General features: G+C 32.9%; 2 protein-coding genes across 2 annotated transcripts; both read right to left on the bottom strand.

Annotated features, from left to right (window-relative positions):
- Window positions 1–4,655: 4,655 nt before the first annotated feature.
- On the bottom strand, window positions 4,656–5,273 carry LOC133781593 (putative B3 domain-containing protein At5g35780). Its single transcript, XM_062220633.1, has one exon. The coding sequence runs from the start codon at window positions 5,271–5,273 to the stop codon at window positions 4,656–4,658; it is 618 nt and encodes a 205-aa protein (XP_062076617.1).
- Window positions 5,274–12,885: 7,612 nt separating this feature from the next.
- LOC133781583 (B3 domain-containing protein At2g32645-like) lies at window positions 12,886–13,491 on the bottom strand. The gene has a single exon (XM_062220621.1). It carries the CDS (start codon window positions 13,489–13,491, stop codon window positions 12,886–12,888), a length of 606 nt encoding a protein of 201 aa, XP_062076605.1.
- Between the last annotated feature and the right edge of the window lie 5,465 nt (window positions 13,492–18,956).

Here is an 18,956-nt window from a genome sequence, read left to right as displayed (position 1 = left end):
AACTCTAGTTTCCATGTTGTGTCCGGGGCATTATTTGGATTTTGCTGATGTACCTCAACAGTTTAAGGATCAAGTGCTTGATCGTATGAGGGTAAAACAAATTACAAATCTTGTACTTTTCATTATTTAATTCCATTATTTACAAGTTATCTAATATTTTTTTTCCTAATGCAGTATTACTATAATATAGACGGTCATCCACCACGTGAGTCAGTTCTGGCAACTCTCAACAAGGAGATGGGAGAAAGATATCGCGAGAGAAAGAACTATAGACATAGACACTTCAAAAATCATTATGTTGGACCAGAAGATTTGGAGAATGTCCTCTCTAAGCCACCTAACTATTGCACTAAGGAGGCTTGGCAGCTTATTTGTGAAATGTTTTTGAGCGAAAGATTTTTGGCTCGTTCCGCTAAAAATCAAGCAAACAGAAGACAAATGAAGTATGTAACAACACAAGGCACAAAGTCGTTGGCAGCTAAGCGTCATGAATATGTAAGTGAAGATGTTAATTTAATTTTATAAAATAACACATTCTGAAACATTTTGTTTACATTTGTATAGGAGAACCCGGATGCGCATGTTGTTGATACTTGGAGGGATGCTCATATGAGAAAATCGACAAAATCTTTTGTCAATGAGGCAGCTCAACAAGATTATGTAAGTGAATAGTATTGTTTTCTTGTTTCTAATGTTTATAATGTTTCTAATTTTTGTTTATAATGTTATCTTTATACAGGAAAAAATGGCGGCTGAGGTTGAGAGGTCACAGAATGAGAGGCAAAGTCAACAGCAGAGTGAGGCATCTCTAAATGTATCTGGTGTTGATTCGTCCCCGGTCGATCAATACGAGATACTAAGTAAAGTACTCGGGGAGAGATCTGACTACCAAAGAGGAGTGGGTTATAGGGCGAAAGGGAAGGCAAAAAAGACATCCTCTAGCTCTACAGATCAAAGTCAGTCCCAAGCAAATACTGCTGCTTCGCCTAATGAAGATATGAGAGTTATGGCTTTGCTGGTGAAGGCAATTCGTGAGAGGTTTGAGACTTCGACAACTGTGCATCCCAGTAAACTGTATAACCCAATGTTTGACAGTTTTCTGCAGAGGCATTTGCCACCACAATCCGAAGGTGGTTCGTCTTCTCAGTCTCCGTCACAGCAGTATCAGCCTCCGTCACAGCAGTATCAGCCTCCTTCACATCAACAGTATCAACCTCCTTCACAGCAGCAGTTCCAGCCTCCTTCACAGTATCCGCCACAGCAGCTGTACCAGCCTCATCCAATGTATCCGCCACATATGTCGTCGCAACAACCTCCTCAGTATCAAAACCAATACATTTTTGGACCCCATTCTCAGTCTCCTCCACAATATTTTAGTTTTACCGATTTTCTAGGAGGATCGATGCAGCCTCCGCCACAGCCACAGTCTCGAGATCTGTTTGGGGACCTCACGCTCGGACGATCATCACAACCACCATATATTCCTTCACCGCCACCGCCACGGCCGCCACAGCCACCGCCACCGCCATCGTCACAGCCATCGTCCTCACAGCCAGACCAAAATGTTGAAGATGAGGACAATTTCAATATTAATCTTAATGACTTTCTTTAGTTATTAGTTTATATATTTGGACTGAATTAATACTTTATTTATTTTTAATGACTATAGTGATATTTACTAGGTTGATAAATATTAAAACTATTTATATTAATTTTAATGTTAGTTATGTTTAAATTAATTAAATATTTATTTTTATTAAATTATTTTTAAAAATAATTAAATTTAATAAATATTAATTTATTTAAAATTTAATTTAAAAAAGTTATAAATACAATAATAGCGGCGGGCCCCGCGGCTAATATTAATGCCTCGGACATAGTTATTAGCGGCGGGTTCCGTCGCTAATGTCCGCTGCTAATAATTGCTGATTAGCGGCGGGTGTGTCAGTCCGCCGCTAATAATCATTATTAGCGACACTTTTTTAAGCGCGGGGTATTAGCAGCGGAGGCCCGTCGCTAAAGCATATTAGCGGCGGACGTGGCATTTATTAGCGGCGGAGTCCCCCGCCGCTAATAATGAAATTTGTTGTAGTGGTGGTGGTGGGCGGAGGTGAGGGTCATGGTGGTTCCGGGATGAGGCAGTGAACGTTGTAGAAGGTACCTATGGCTCGAAACTGGACTTGAAGAGTGCTTGCCATTCTTGGCCGTGCACAAGGAGCCATTGATGAAGGCTTTGTGCACGTGAGCATGCATGCATGGTTTGTTGTTTTTTTGGGTAACTAATGGTTACCAATTTGTAACCAAAGGGGACAAAAAGTGGTATTTGGTCCCGAAACTTTAGAAAGTTACTGCAAGGCTTGGGATTAGGTATTCTAAGATCAAAATCTGATTATTGAGAATTAAGGATAAAAATTCCCTAGTTAATTGTCCAAGTATAATAATTTACAAGCTAGGCTCGGGAATTATTATGTAAGCTTCAAGAAAAATTCTAGGTTTGGGAGTTAGTTTCAAAGTTTAGATTTGATGACTTAGAATCTATGAAATATTTTCAAGGACTTAGAAAATATTTTAGAAAGTACAATATTACCGATTTTAAGTCTTAAGGTCAAGAGGTGGGCTCGGGGCTCGTGAATTGGACTCGAGCATCGGAAAACAGAATTTTAAGAAATAATTGGAGTTTTGACTTGAAATTTCAAACATGGCCTAGGATAAAATTATTATTAGAAATAATAATTTTCTAAGTTGAGTTTGGGATTCTGAGAGAGGGGTATTATGGTCATTTTACCCCAAGGGCTCGAGTTTGGGCCAGGGTCGGGAATTTCAGTTTTATTTTTTTAAATTCCCTAATATATTTTAGAATCTTAGTAAGCATAAACTACGACATATTGTCCCAATATGATTATAGGGTCTAAACGCGATCAGAAATACTCACAAAGACATAATTCGCGAAAGCTAAGGACAAGAGGTAAGGAAGTATACACCAAGAGTAACTTAGCTTGTTGTGATCTTAGTGAATTGTTTGCATGTTTGTATGCTGCCGGTTAAATTCTAGTTGCTATATATATGTGTGATTATATGGTTGGATGCGCATGATAGTACCCATCTATCGGGTTTGAATGTGCTTAGTGCAGTAAAGTTATCATGAATGCATGTGCAATGTTTGTGACTGTCAAGGGAAACCTTGTGAGGGTGGACCCCATGCAGCCGTGTAGTGGGGTTAGCCGCCAAGTCAGTAAAGTCATCGGGTTTTAGCGGAGTATACCCCTTTGGCACGTGAGGCGAGTATTCTCTGGGCCGCGGAGGCCACCCGAGGATCATGACCCCACAGATAACTCGATGGCTCAGTACAAGGGAAACCTTGTGAGGGCGGATCCCCATGCAGCAGTACAGCGGGGTTATCCGCCAAGTCAGTAAAGTCATCGTGTTTTAGCGGAGTGTACCCCTTTGGTACAGGAGGTGAGTATTCTCTAGGCCGTGGAGGCCACACAGGGATTATACGATGGCTCAGTTATATGATTTCAGTATGTTACGCAACACTTTGACTTATGTGAATATGCTAGACGTGTTGCTCAGTTTGCAGTTTCTAGATATGCATTTCTGTTACGCAAAGTTTGTTTTGGATAGTAGAATCATGAGTTGTAGCTAGCTTCCTTACTGAGCGTTATAGCTCATCAGTTACTCTCTGTGTGTAGGTAAGGGCAAAGCTTAAGGAGCAGTGCAATGAGCTGGAGGGGATTCTGTCTAAAGTATGCATACTGTGAAACAACCGACCTGCAGGGTTGTCAGGGTTCTCTTAAGTTTTCTGCTAAGTCCAGTAACAGTTTTATCAATTTCATGTTTACTAGTTTATTTAAAGAAAGCCATGTGGCTACAAACTATTTCTTAAGTTACGTTTAACTACATTTTGTTTTTAAAACTTCTCATCCAAATACTATTTTATTTCAAAGTACTCCAATGTAAAATTTTCTAAAGTTTACTTTAAAGTTTATTTAGATTTTAACGTCCCATTTTTACCAAAGTTGACCGTAAGAGTCTAGTTGACAACGGATAGTCATAGTCGCGTTTCAGTGGGTCTAGTTAAGAAAAGTCGGGTCGTTACAAAAACAAAAGAAATGATGAAGAAAAAAACTGATGAATAAATAAAAATAAAAAGAAGAAAAATAATGGAAAAATGAAAAGAAAAAAATATGAATGAAAAAATTGGTAGAAAAAAAAAGAAGAAATGAATACAAAAATGAAGAAAAAATAAAAATGAAAGAAAAAAATAGATAGATGAATAAAAATGAGAAGAATAAGAATAATAGAAAAATGGAAAGAAAAAAAGGATGAAGGAAAATTGGTAGAAAAAATAGAATAAAATTACTTTCATAATCAAAGAAAACATAACTATGATCAAATATGAAATTTTCATGTTTTAGTTAGCTACTAATTGTGTTTCTCGTACTTTTAACTTTTTTTTAATAAATTTTTCCACACAAATTAAAAAAATTATAATTCCCATAAAACTTTAATAATCTATTCAGTCAAACTTACAAGCTTAATATCCATCTAAAAAAACACTTCCAACTTTAATAAATAAATAATAATAAAGAAAAACGACTATAGATACTTTCTAGTCTATACTAAAAACACTAAAACATGAAAGAAAAAAATTACTAAGTGGAGCCGTTGCTTAGGTTGACCAATGTAAAACAGGCATTCTCATTGATATCTCTAAAAAACCAAAGCTGAACAATATGACCTTTTTCTAGTCCATTCCTTTTGACAACATCGAGCCAATTCTTGATAAATACATAAGAAACAGGAGAAGATGCTTTATTTTTCTTTGCGTATTGCCACTTTTTAAGTACGAGGCTTGTTATATCCAAATTAGGTTGAATAATGTAAACTTGCATTCCTTCATTTCGTTCAAATTTATTTTTCTCATCATCGTTTAGAAAATCATCAGAGATTATTTGACTTATTGGCATGGAAAGTCGACCTTGTTGTTTGCTAACATCGGCTTCAAAAAGCATTTTTTGGTGAATGAAGACTGGTGATTCTTGGTCAGCATCAGGATCAGGAGTAATAATACCACGTGCATTACTAATAATCCTACTCAATGCCGGAGTTATAGGTGGCGGTGGATATGGTCCTGCAGCGACACCTTCGGTGGATCTCTTTCTTTTCAGGTTTTCTTTTGCTTTAACTCTGCAATTAGAATTTGATGATGGCTTTGATGATGACCCATCGTCTACAAAATCAGCAATAAGAAACTGATGACATACATCCATGAGTGCATTAAATCATCTCCAGGATTGGCCACATTTAGAAATGTTTTCAATCCTCGACATTTTCCTTTGATTCTTATTTTTGTTCTAAACTATAAACTCGAGACAATTAATTGAAGCTTAGATCTAGACTCAAATATATATATATATATATATATAAAACAAGATTTCTAATTCATATTAGGATTCGAAAACTCAATTAAATATTCATTCAAATTTAAAATTTGATATTTATATCTGTTATGTAAATCTATTCTTTTTAAATTAATTCAAATTTATCTTATCTTTTTTCTTGATATTTATTCTCCTAAATTAACCGAAATTTTAATCCTCAAATAAAAACACCATTTTTTTAAAATTTATTTTCATATCATCTAATCTTCCTTTTATTGCATAATAAATATATAATCATATTTTAATTTCAAAAGATATATATATATAATCCTATTTTACTTTGCAAAGCAAAGAATTATTAAAACTAGGCTAGAGTGCAAAATAACTTTAAAAAATATTTTTAAAGACATTTTGCCAAATGACCCAATTTATATAAATGAGAGTATCAAGAAATGATGTAACACTCTAAAATTGCTACATAACACTTTTTCTATTTTCTTAATTTTAACATTTTTTAGTTCTTCTTTTTCATATTTATGATTACTAGTTAATTATTAAAAAATAATATAATATCTAAATGATTTAAATATCTAAAATTAAAAATTATTCACACCTTATTTTTTAAATGTAAGGACCTTAGACACGTCCTTAGAACCTCTGTGTTGTGTTGATTGTAGAAGAAAGCAAGAGAAAGAAGGGAGTGTTTTGAGAGTTCGGTACAAGAATAGTCAGAACAAAATAGCGTAAGCCCGAACCTACTTTGTGTTAATTTCTCTCTTAGATTCTGAGTTCCAAATTCATGTTGAATGGTTTTGTTGTGTTCATAGTGTTTTGGACTAAGTTGAGGAGAAGAAAGAACACACCAAGAACCGGCCACAGTAAGAGGTATATATTCATAGATTTCCTTCGTAGTTTTAAGTTTCTGATTTTTCAATTTCGTTTCTTAGGATGGTGATGAATTTATGGGCTGCTATGTATGGTTTTAATCAGCGTTTTAGGACTAGAGAACATCCTTAAGGTGTTGGGAACATCCAAGTCCACTTTCATGTAAGTCAAGTTCATCGTGATAGACTCAACCCACTGCTTGTGGTTGGTTGCATTCAGTGTCAAGACGGCGGAGGTTCTGGGATAGCTTAGAGCTGAATGAGAAACAAGAGCAATAACTATTAAATGCATGTTATAACAAAATCATGTCATTTGTGCTCTTTTCTCATCAATGATCACAAAAAATAACAAATGATCATTATGTATGCTAGAGTTCTTAAATAAACAAAAGATAGAACTCATTCATAAGTAAGAACAATCTATTAAGCATTATAACCAAATACTTGAATTTACTATCTAGAGGATAGACAAATTGTGGTTCATAAATTTCAATAGACTTTCTTCACCATGTTAAGCATCCTTACCAAATAATTATTATCGATAGGATAATTAATTACTCATATGGACCTTAATGTAACTTTGGAGGAAAAAACAAAATTTAAATAAATAATTATTTAAATGTTCATCATCACTAAGCAATTTACATGGTTATTCTTACAACAAGCAAGAAAATAAGCAATAATTGTTGTCATTGTATATAATTAGATTTATGCCACAAAAGATTGAATACAAATACAATTATGAATAAAATTCATGGATTAATCTTGTGCATAAATATATGAAGATAATAGGATATTAAAAATAGAGTGAAATGGTGAAAAATGGCCCAAAATGGACATCCCACGCACCTAAAACAAGTATGGTTTTATTTTTTTTAAATATGTGTCCGTACGACATGTCGTTTTTGAAAAATGACATATCGTTTGCTAAAAAACGACAACGTTTACCCCCTCGGAAACGACGTGTCGCTTTTATCATCCCTGACCTTTTTTTTTCAGGCACGCGGGTCGCCTCGACCCGGTTCAGTCCGTGGGTCCGACCCGACTGAAACCAGCAATTCCAGCCACCGTTTTGGCCACCGTCACTTGGCTTTTCTTCCTCTCAACGTCGCCAACCACCCTAGCATATCCATTCTCCTCATTTCCCAACCAAAATGTCAAAACAACATGAAATCTGAAAATGGGCCTCCACCATTTTTGAGCTCCATGAAAAGCTCGGTTTCATAGCAATACACACGAAAGTTTTGTCTAAAACATTGTTAAAACCCAGCACACATTATCAAACCCGATTTCCCACATTAACATATCATTTATTCCGAAAATTTGTGCAAAAAATTAGATTTGAACAAAATGGGTTTTTGTCTAAAAAACAAGCCCTAAAACTCAAATGACCTTGTTCTTGATACCAATTGTTAGTTTGTAAACACAATATGAGCATCACTAATGCTCAAAACAGATTATGTACAATTAATAAATGCTCACAATCAATCCAAGAACACATTTTATTTGGATATTAGTTTGGGAATGTAGAGAACATACCTCCCATATTTCTCATCCCTTCTTGAGCCATTTCTACACTCCAAAATCTGCCAAAATTGGAATGCCCCAAACTCTAGGGATCGTTACGGTGTGCCTTTTAAACAATGCTAAACTCGCTAATCGAGTCATTTGGCCATAATCGTGTAACTAAGTATGATTAGCGGTTTAGGGTTAATTTTTTTTTGTTAAGATATAACGTTTCACTAAAACGTTTACCATATACATTGGGATCCCAAAAATATTATTTAAAGGTTAATTTCAAGAAAATATTTACACCCAGCCGATCTAAGCGGAAAAACAGGGTTTAACCCTAGTTCCTCTTTCAACCCTCGGTCGTGGCGGTCGAGCAGCCGCATATGTACACATCGTCACCTAAGCTCTCAAACTTAAGGATGGTCCAGCTTTCTTTTGCCTTTACCTGCACCACATAACACTCGTGAGCCAAAGCCCAGCAAGAAAACTCAATATGCTCATGAACAGTAATATCATGTCACAAAATCATACCTGGCATGCCTAGCAATTTATAGCCTAATCAAGCATGCAAATAAGTTCAGACAATGCTGGGGAATCTAGGATAAGAAATCATGCCTTCCTGATTGGATGACTATTAAGTCAATCCTAATCAGATGAGTGATTTAACACTGGTGGTTCCATTAACCATAATGAGTGACTGAAAAACAAGTCACCACGGGGCTCAGCACCTACAGCCATGCGAATGATGATCATTATAATCATACAGAGCTTATAGCCCTGAACAAATGAGTGAATATCACTTTGAGGTTCTATTTAACCATAATGAGTGACTGTCAAGCAAGTCACTAAGGGGCTCAGTACCCATAGCCATATGACGAAACAGTCACCTGGGCTTTTGGGCAATGGCTCTAATCAAATGAGTGACTGACGAACAAGTCACTACGGGGCTCGGCACCCACAGTCATGTGACGAAGTAGTCACCTGGGCTCAGCACCCATAGCCATGTGACTAAACAGTCACTTGGACCTTCTGGCACTGGCTCCAATCAAATGAGTGACTGCTGGGTAAGTCACTCGGGCTCAACACCCATAGCCATGTGACTAAACAGTCACTGGGGCTCTCTGACCCTGACTCTAAGTGACTAGCCTTAGGCTAGACAAGCACTTTTAGTTTTCATCGAACTTGAGGTCGATCCGGCATTGATGCTCATTTAAGTCATTCAATGCAGATGTCGATTAGATCTAATCTTTGTCAGCTTGCGTTAGACACGCTAAGACCGTTCTTGACTTTTTAGTCAATACCATGTGACCAGTGCTCAGTATTACTGCCGAACTTGATAAGTAGGTCATAACTTTACAGTTAATACTGACACCATTGCCAATTCTGATTAGTTAGTCAGTGCCACGCACAAGTAAGCAATGTTACCAGGCATATATCATATGTCAAATGTCCAAATGTATGATCATAATTATGCTTACTTAAAAATCGTTGCATAATTATGATCATGCACAAACACAGAGACTCAAGCTCTGATCAATCTCATATTCAATATTCATGGCATGCCCTAATCACATGTTTCTCGTGCATCACATGCATCACATACTCGGCGCAGTTTTCTTACCTTTAGTCCAAGCACAGGTTACCAATAAACGAGCCACAAGCACGATCCTAATTCCAAGCCTCCAGTGATAACCTAGTCACTACCATAATATAAAACCTCATCAAGATGAGTAAATAAATACTTCCGGACCAAGTCCTAGCCTCCGAGACGTTGAATCCTACCAAATCGGGTAGTAAGTTCAATCCCGAGCCCTTAGGTTTAAGTTCCCATGACTAAAAACCCATTTTGGCCACTTTTCCCCTTTTGAGTCGCGGCCCCAAACATTAGACCCGCAGCCCCACTCAAGTCAGGCCCAAAAATATTCTCTGACAGCATTAGAGCCGCAACTCAAATAGCCCAGTAGCCCCAAACCACCAGCTTCTTCAAGCTTGAGCCGCGGCGCCCAAGAACAGAGCCGCAGCTCAACCTCGAACCCAGCCAGAAAACCTCCATTTCTTTATTTAAAAACCTTCCAAAAACCTACCCAAACATATCCAAATCCCAAAATTAAAGTTCCCAAACATCCCCATGATCCACAACCAACAAAACCCAAGCCTCAATCAAATCAAAAACTCGTCAAAACACAAAATCCAATTCAAGCTTAAAAACTTTAAAAACTTAGAACTTAAAACCTGAATTACCTCTGATTGAGTTTTTCCCAACTAAATCCTTCGGCTAATAAGCTTCTAATCTTTCCTAGGATCGCTATGCATCGATCCTCGCTTGAATCCGAGTCCTATAACTCAAGTTTCCTTTGAAAATGCGATCGGGAGACGAAAATGGAACTTTGAGGGAGAGAGAACATTCTGAGCGCTCTTTTTATTTCTTAAAAGGTTACTTCAAGCTTAAGTAACCTTAAACAAATCCTAATGCTTGGGGTCCCGAAAACGTCCCCGGGGGCAAAATAGTAAAAAATTTTGGAATATCCCCCTGATCTTACTAACTCTCAATTTATCATCAAATACTTATTCCCATTACCCAATATCCCGATAATGTGCTAAATATCCCTTTACTCACTCCAAGTCAAGTATAAATCCCGTTGTGACTTTCCCACTAGCTTACCTCCTAGGATCGTCTCGTGCTGAGTAACCCTAGCATAACCAAATAATAATAAAGCATCACACACATATCACATACATGCCAAATATGCCTGAAATTGCCAAAATATGAAAATCACCCAATTAATCAGAAATGGGTTCACATGCATATTTAATACACCTAAACATGCATATTATCATTTAATAACATAATAAATCAATTATGGCTCTCCCGGCCTCCTAATCAATGTCCTAAACCTTATTAGGAAATATGGGGCATTACAAAAATCACACACAAGATCAAGTGTAAAAAATGCAAAAGGAACTTATGGATAGCCAACCCTTACCACAAAACCACCACTATGCACCCAATTGCCACCCATACACCATACATATTATGCTCTCATACCTTAAGAGGTATTAGCGGGTTAATTGGGGCTCATTATAATATGAGGTGGTGAACTATAGTTTAATGGTTATATGTAATTAATAAGCACTTTGATTAATGGTTGTGATTATAGAATAATGTTTATGATTATATTAGTCCATAATAATAATTTGATCCAACGATCAAGATTGAGAAGAGCTTTTTCTTTTAATTATTTGTAAACTAAAAAATAATTAAATAAATTATGGATTGAATTTTCGTAAGATTGAAGTTTATGCTTGTTGTTGTTAGGTTGATTTAATCGTCATTTGTTGCTCAATGTGGTCCTTATGAGAACCCCAATCTTAATATGGACGAATGAATACTTTTTCCTCCGAAATAAAATAAAATGGATTATATTAACTATACAGTTTAAGCTTTTACCTTCATAATAAACTGGAGGAAATTACATTTTATATGAGATTTTTAATAGAGCATGCAAAAATATGACTTTTAAAAAAAAAAAAAAAGTTAATCTATGACTTTTTTTTTTTAAGAATTTTCACTTTTATAGGTTTATTTTCCCACATTTTTGTCTAAAAGTTTGTTTATATCATAGTTTTACTCTTAATCAAGTTTTATTAATTTGGAAGGGTATGTTTGTAATTTGATTATTATTTTTTTAGTTTATTTATTTTTTTATATTATTTTTATATTACTAATTTCATATTAAATTTTTCTTTGGTTTTTTTGCATTTTTTTTTTTGTAATATGAATTATTTTTTATTTATTATAAACATTATTTCCTTTTTTTTTAGATTGTACGTTTCTTTTTTTAAATCCTGGGTAAGGTAATCGGTTACTTGATTGATCTTTGACAGTTATTTAAAAAAAAATCTTAGAGCTAGGTTAAATAACATGTATCAGGATGGGTAACTAGTTATCCTGAGATAAGTAACTTTCTGCCATAAGAGGGGTAACTAGTTACCATAAGAAGGGTGATGGGTGACTCATATTAAATATGAAAATAAACATCAAATTTGAAGGAAAAAGAGGAAGAATACTTTCATTAAAAAAAAAAAAGTAACTATGATTTTAGTAACATAGGTACCTAGTTACCATAAAGAACTAAAAAATATATACACACATCAGAATGTGAAAGTAACTAGTCACACCTAGAAATATACACACAAAGAACGCGAAGGTGATCAGATACCCATTCACGTTTTCATATTTTTATTAGTTTTCTTTCCAAATTTTGGTATTCCTATAAGTGTTACAGTACAAAGAAAATGCTAAAAAAATTGATTTGAATTTTTTACATATAGTGGAAAAAACTATTACAAAATTACAATAATAATAGATAATAAATAAAAAAATAGTAAAATAATTATGTAATGTTAAAATATATGTGTGAAAAAATGCAAAAAAAAAATAGAATGAGAAAAGAATAAGTACAAAAATGAAAAGAAAAAAAACAAAAGAAATGATCAAGGAAAAAAACAGATGAATGAATATAAATAAGAAGAAGAAAAATAATGGAAAAATAAAAAGAAAAAAAAATATGAATAAAAAAATTGGTAGAAATATAGAAAGAAAAAAAAACTAATATGTGTGAAAAAAGAAAAAGAAAATAGAAGGAGAAAATAATGAATACAAAAATGAAAATAGAATGAAAAATAAAAGAATACAAATGAAAGAAAAAAAAATAGATAAATGAATAAAAATGAGAAGAAGAAGAATAATGGAAAGAAAAAAAGGATGAAGGAAAAAATTGGTAGAAAAAATAGAATAAAATTACTTTCAAAATAAAAGAAAACATAGTTATGATAAAAAATGTGAAATTTCTATATTTTAGTTAGCTACTAATTGTATTTTTCATACTTTTAACTTTTTCTTTAATAAATTTTTCCATACGAATTAAAAAAATTATAATTCCCATAAGACTTTAATAATCTGTTCACCCCGTCAAACTTACAAGCTTAATATCCATCTAAAAAAACACTTCCAACTTTAATAAATAAATAATAATAAAGAAAAACGACTATAGATACTTTCTAGTCTAATACTAAAAACACTAAAACATGAAAGAAAAAAATTACTAAGTGGAGCCGTTGCTTAGGTTGACCAATGCAAAACAGGGATTCGCATTGATATCTCTAAAAAACCAAAGTTGAACAATATGACATTTTTCTAGTCCATTCCTTTTGACAACATCGAGCCAATTCTTGATAAATACATAAGAAACAGGAGAAGATGCTTTATTTTTCTTTGCGTATTGCCACTTTTTAAGTACGAGGCTTGTTATAACCAAATTAGGTTGAATAATGTAAACTTGCATTCCTTCATTTCGTTCAACTTTATTTTTCTCATCATCGTTTAGAAAATCATCGAAGATTATTTGACTTATTGGCATGGAAAGTCGACCCTGTTGTTTGCTAACATCGGCTTCAAAAAGCATTTTTTGGTGAATGAAGACTGGTGATTCTTGGTCAGCATCAGGATCAGGAGTAATAATACCACGTGCATTACTAATAATCCTACTCAATGCAGGAGTTATAGGTGGCTGTGGATATGGTCCTGCAGCGACACCTTCGGTGGATCTCTTTCTTTTCAGGTTTTCTTTTGCTTTAACTCTGCAATTAGAATTTGATGATGGCCCATCGTCAACAAAATCAGCAATAAGAAACTGATGACATACATCCATGAGTGCATTAAATCGTCTCCAGGATTGGCCACATTTAGAAATTTTTTCAATCCTCGACATTTTTCTTTGATTCTTATTTTTGTTCTAAACTATAAACTCGAGACAATTAATTGAAGCCTAGATCTAGACTCAAATATATATAGCAAGATTTCTAATTCCTATTAGGATTCGAAAACTCAATTAAATATTCATTCAAATTTAAAATTTGATATTTATATCTGTTATTGAAATCTATTCTTTTTAAATTAATTCAAATTTATCTTATCTTTTTTCTTGATATTTATTCTCCTAAATTAACCGAAATTTTAATCCTCAGATAAAAACACCATTTTTTTAAAATTTATTTTCATATCATCTAATCTTCCTTTTATTGCATAATAAATATATAATCATATTTTAATTTCAAAAGATATATATATATAATCCTATTTTATTTTGCAAAGCAAAGAATTATTAAAACTAGGCTAGAGTGCAAAATAACTTTAAAAAATATTTTTAAAGTCATTTTACCAAATGACCCAATTTATATAAATGAGAGTATCAAGAAATGATGTAACACTCTAAAATTGCTACATAACACTTTTTCTATTTTCTTAATTTTTAACATTTTTTAGTTCTTCTTTTTCATATTTATGATTACTAGTTAATTATTAAAAAATAATATAATATCTAAATGATTTAAATATCTAAAATTAAAAATTATTCACACCTTATTTTTTAAATGTAATTACACTATCTATTTATATCTATATGTTGACGTCGTTTTTCGTCAACTTAGAATAGAAGAGCGGCTATAATAACTCGGATTTTTTTTATTATGTTTTATGTAAACATTATTCTGTGAATTTTTTATATTAAGAGTGAATAATAATTAAATTAATATTTGGTGAATATTATTTTAAGTAAAGAAGTGTGGGTTGATTGCTTTAGACCATAGTGTGCTTTCCTTTATACCCACAATTATATCTAGTACCTGTTTTAAATTAAGTGCTTTCCTTTATACCCACAATTTTAAACTTTTATTAAAATGCCCACTATTTCATATGATATACCTATTATACCCTCTAAAACATAACCCATTAAGTTCCTTCAACACTTATATACATACATATGATATTCTATTTCATATGATATACCTATTCTATGTATTTGATATACATATAATACACACTACAATAACACTTAGAACCATGTGCTCAAATAAGGGTAATTTAGGAAGTTTCATGATAATAATGAGTAAAATTTAACTAAATATATTTAATGTCTAATTTTAGTTAACTATTCCTAAAAATGGGTAGTTCTCAACTTTTCCCTTAAGTATACGATTTTATGTGTTTGAAATCCTCGTAAAATCTTAGACTTGTTTTAGACAATGATTTTCTGACTTATTCACTAAGAGTCTATGAATAATTCAAGAGGCATTTTATGGGATTAAAGTTATGACATAAGTTAAACCAAAGTTGCATTTTTGGTGTTTAGACTATAGTTTATATTTATCATTCTTAAGCTATAGTTTTAATGTTTTATTTTGAGAAGCGTACGGTGTGTTTGACTGCACACATACTTATGGGAGGGAAACACAATTTGAACAGCCATGGTAGTTTTTAGAGGTTACCAGGGAGGGAATTAGAACCGTTGTTTTTCCTCATTTGTTTCAGCCATCTTTGAACGTGAGAGAAAAACTGAGAGAGGTTAGAGAAAGAGAGACGCAGCTCAAATAGCCCAGCATCCCCAAACCACCAGCTTCTTCATGCTTGAGTCGCGGCTCAACCTCGAACCCAGCCAGAAAACCTCCATTTCTTCATTTAAAAACCTTCCAAAAACCTATCCAAACGTATCCAAATCCCAAAATTAAAGTTCCCAAACATCCCCATGATCCAAAACCAACAAAACCCAAGCCTCAATCAAATCAAAAACTCATCAAAACACAAAATCCAATTCAAGCTTAAAAAGTTTAAAAACTTAGAACTTAAAACCTGAATTACCTCCGATTAAGTTGTTTCCCAACTAAATCCTCTGGCTAATAAGCTTCTAATATTTCCTAGGATTGCTATGCCTCGATCCTCGCTTGAATCCGAAACCTATAACTCAAGTTTCCTTTGAAAATGCGATCGGGAGACGAAAATTGAACTTTGAGGGAGAGAACGTTCTGAATGTTCTTTTTATTTCTTAAAATGTTACTTCAAGCTTAAGTATCCTTAAACAAATCCTAATGCTTGGGGTCCCGAAAACGTCCCCGGGGGCAAACTAGTCAAAACTTTCAGAATATCCCCCTGATCTTACTAACTCCCAATTTATCATCAAATAATTATTCCCATTACCCAATATCTCGGTAATGTGCTAAATACCCCTTGACTCACTCCAAGTCAAGTATAAATCCCATTGTGACTTTCCCACTAGCTTACCTCCTAGGGTCGTCTCGTGCTGAGTAACCCTAGCATAACCAAATAATAATAAAATACCACACGCATATCACATATATGCCAGAAATTGCCAAAATATGAAAATCACCCAATTAATCAGAAATGGGTTCACATGCATATTTAATACACATAAACATGCATATTATCATTTAATAACATAATAAATCAATTATGGCCCTCCCGGCCTCCTAATCAAGGTCCTAAACCTTATTAGGAAATTTGGGGCATTACAAAAATCACACACAAGATCAAGTGTAAAAAATGCAAGAGGAACTTATGGACAGCCAACCCTTACCACAAAACCACCACTATGCACCCAATTGCCACCCATACACCATATATATTATGCTCTCATACCTTAAGAGGTATTAGCGGGCTATTTGCGGCTCATTATAATATGAGGTGGTGAACTATAGTTTAATAGGCCAACACATAGTCATTAGGGTGCTACCATGTGCCTCTAATGCAATTAGTAAGTGTGAACCATCCCATTATAGTTATATGTAATTAATAGGCACTTTGGTTAATGGTTGTGATTATGGAATAATGTTTATGATTATATTAGTCCATAATAATAATTTGATCCAACGATCAAGATTGAGAAGAGCTTTTTCTTTTAATTATTTGTAAACTAAAAAATAATTAAATAAATTATGGATTGAATTTTCATATGATTGAAGTTTATGCTTGTTGTTGTTAGGTTGATTTAATCGTCATTTATTGCTCAATGTGGTCCTTCATATGAGAACCCCAATCTTAATATGGATGAATGAATACTTTTTCCTCCGAAATAAAATAAAATGGATTATATTAACTATACAGTTTAAGCTTTTAACTCCATAATAAACTAGAGGAAATTACATTTTATATGAGATTTTTAATCGAATATGTAAAAATATGGTTTTTTTTTTAAAAAAAAAAAGTTAATCTATGACTTTTTTGAAGAATTTTCACTTTTATGGGTTTATTTTCCCATATTTTTGTCTAAAAGTTTGTTTATGTCATAGTTTTACTCTTAATCAAGCTTTATTAATTTGGAAGGGTATGCTTGTAATTTGATTATTATTTTTTTATATTTTTTTTATATTACTAATTTTATATTAAAATTTTCTTTGGTTGTTTTGCAATTTTTTATTTTTGTAATATAAATTAGTTTTAAAATTATTTTTTTATTTATTATAAACATTTTTTCCTTTTTTTTAGATTGTACGTTTCTTTTTTTAAATCCTAGGTAAGGTAACCAGTTACTTGATTGATCTTTGATAGTTATGTAAAAAAAAAATCCTAGAGTTAGGTTAAATAACATGTATCAGGATGGGTAACCAGTTATCCTGAGATGAGTAACTTTCTGCCATAAGAGGGGTAACCAGTTACCATAAGAGGGGTGATGGGTGACTCATATTAAATATGAAAATAAACATCAAATTTGAAGGAAAAAGAGGAAGAATACTTTCATTAAAAAAAGAAGTAACTATGATTTTAGTAACATAGGTAACTAGTTACCGTAAAGAACTCAAAAATATACACACACATCAGAACGTGAAAGTAACCAGTCACACCTAGAAATATACACACAAAGAACGTGAAGGTAACCCGTTACCCATTCACGTTTTCATATTTTTGTTAGTTTTCTTTCCAAATTTTGGTATTCCTATAAGTGTTACAATAAAAAGAAAATGCTGAAAAAATTAATTTGAATTTTTTACATGGAAAAAACTATTAAAAAAATTACAATATTAACAAATAATAAATAAAAAATAGTAAAATAATTATGTAATGTTAAAATATATGTGTGAAAAAATTCAAAAAAAAAATGGAATGAGAAAAGAATAAGTACAAAAAATGAAAAAAAAAAAACAAAAGAAATGATGAAGGAAAAAATAGATGAATAAATAAAAATAAAAAGAAGAAGAAAAATAACGGAAAAATGAAAAAAAAATATGAATGAAAAAATTGGTAGAAAAAAAAAGAAAAAATGGAAGAAGAAAAAAAAAGAAAGGAAAAAAAGCTAATATGTGTGAAAAAAGAAAAAAAAATGAAAAGAGAAAATAATGAAGAAAAAATAGAATGAAAAAAAAAAGAATACAAATTAAAGAAAAAATAGATAAATGAATAAAAATGAGAAGAAGAAGAATAATGGAAAAATAGAAAGAAAAAAATGATGAAGGAAAAAATTGATAGAAAAAATAGAATAAATTTACTTTCAAAATAAAACAAAAACATAACTATGATAAAAAAAAATGTGAAATTTCTATGTTTTAGTTAGCTACTAATTGTGTTTCTCATACTTTTAACTTTTTCTTTAATAAATTTTTCCACATAAATTAAGAAAATTATAATTCCCATAAAACTTTAATAATCTATTCACTCCGTCAAACTTACAACCTTAATATCCATCATAAAAAAACACTTCCAACTTTAATAAATAAATAATAATAAAGAAAAACGACTATAGATATTTTCTAGTCTAATACTAAAAACACTAAAACATGAAAGAAAAAAATTACTAAGTGGAGCTGTTGCTTAGGTTGACCAATGCAAAACAGGGATTCGCATTGATATCTCTAAAAAACCAAAGTTGAACAATATGACCTTTTTCTAGTCCATTTCTTTTGACAACATCGAGCCAATTCTTGATAAATACATAAGAAACAGGAGAAGATGCTTTATTTTTCTTTGCGTATTGCCACTTTTTAAGTACGAGGCTTGTTGTAACGCCTCACATCACTATGGCTGCTTTCTGGAATGACGACTAGCCCTACAAACCAAGACAAGTCTTTCCAGTGTACTTTGTCCTCACTCGCACACTTCTTGGGAAAACTTCCCAGGAGGTCACCCATCCCTAGATTACTCCAGGCCAAGCACGCTTAACCATGGAGTTCTCAAGAGATGGGCTACCGAAAAGAAGATGCACCTTCCTGATATAGGTAGTACCCATCAATCCATTTAAGCCATCTTCAACTGTGTAGTCCCATACCTACACAGTCTTAGAATCATTACACTTGACCTTCCCCAGGCGGTGTGGGATTGCACAGCTTACCC

This window comes from Humulus lupulus, chromosome 1, assembly GCF_963169125.1.
Source record: "Humulus lupulus chromosome 1, drHumLupu1.1, whole genome shotgun sequence".
Taxonomy (NCBI): Eukaryota; Viridiplantae; Streptophyta; class Magnoliopsida; order Rosales; family Cannabaceae; genus Humulus; species Humulus lupulus.
Note: the sequence above shows the minus strand (reverse complement) of the source record. Positions and strands in the feature narration are given on the sequence as shown.

Excerpts from the sequence above, each read along its gene's own strand:
- LOC133781593 (XM_062220633.1), bottom strand. The coding sequence starts at position 5,273 with ATGGATGTATGTCATCAGTTTCTTATTGCTGATTTTGTAGACGATGGG.
- LOC133781583 (XM_062220621.1), bottom strand. The coding sequence starts at position 13,491 with ATGGATGTATGTCATCAGTTTCTTATTGCTGATTTTGTTGACGATGGG.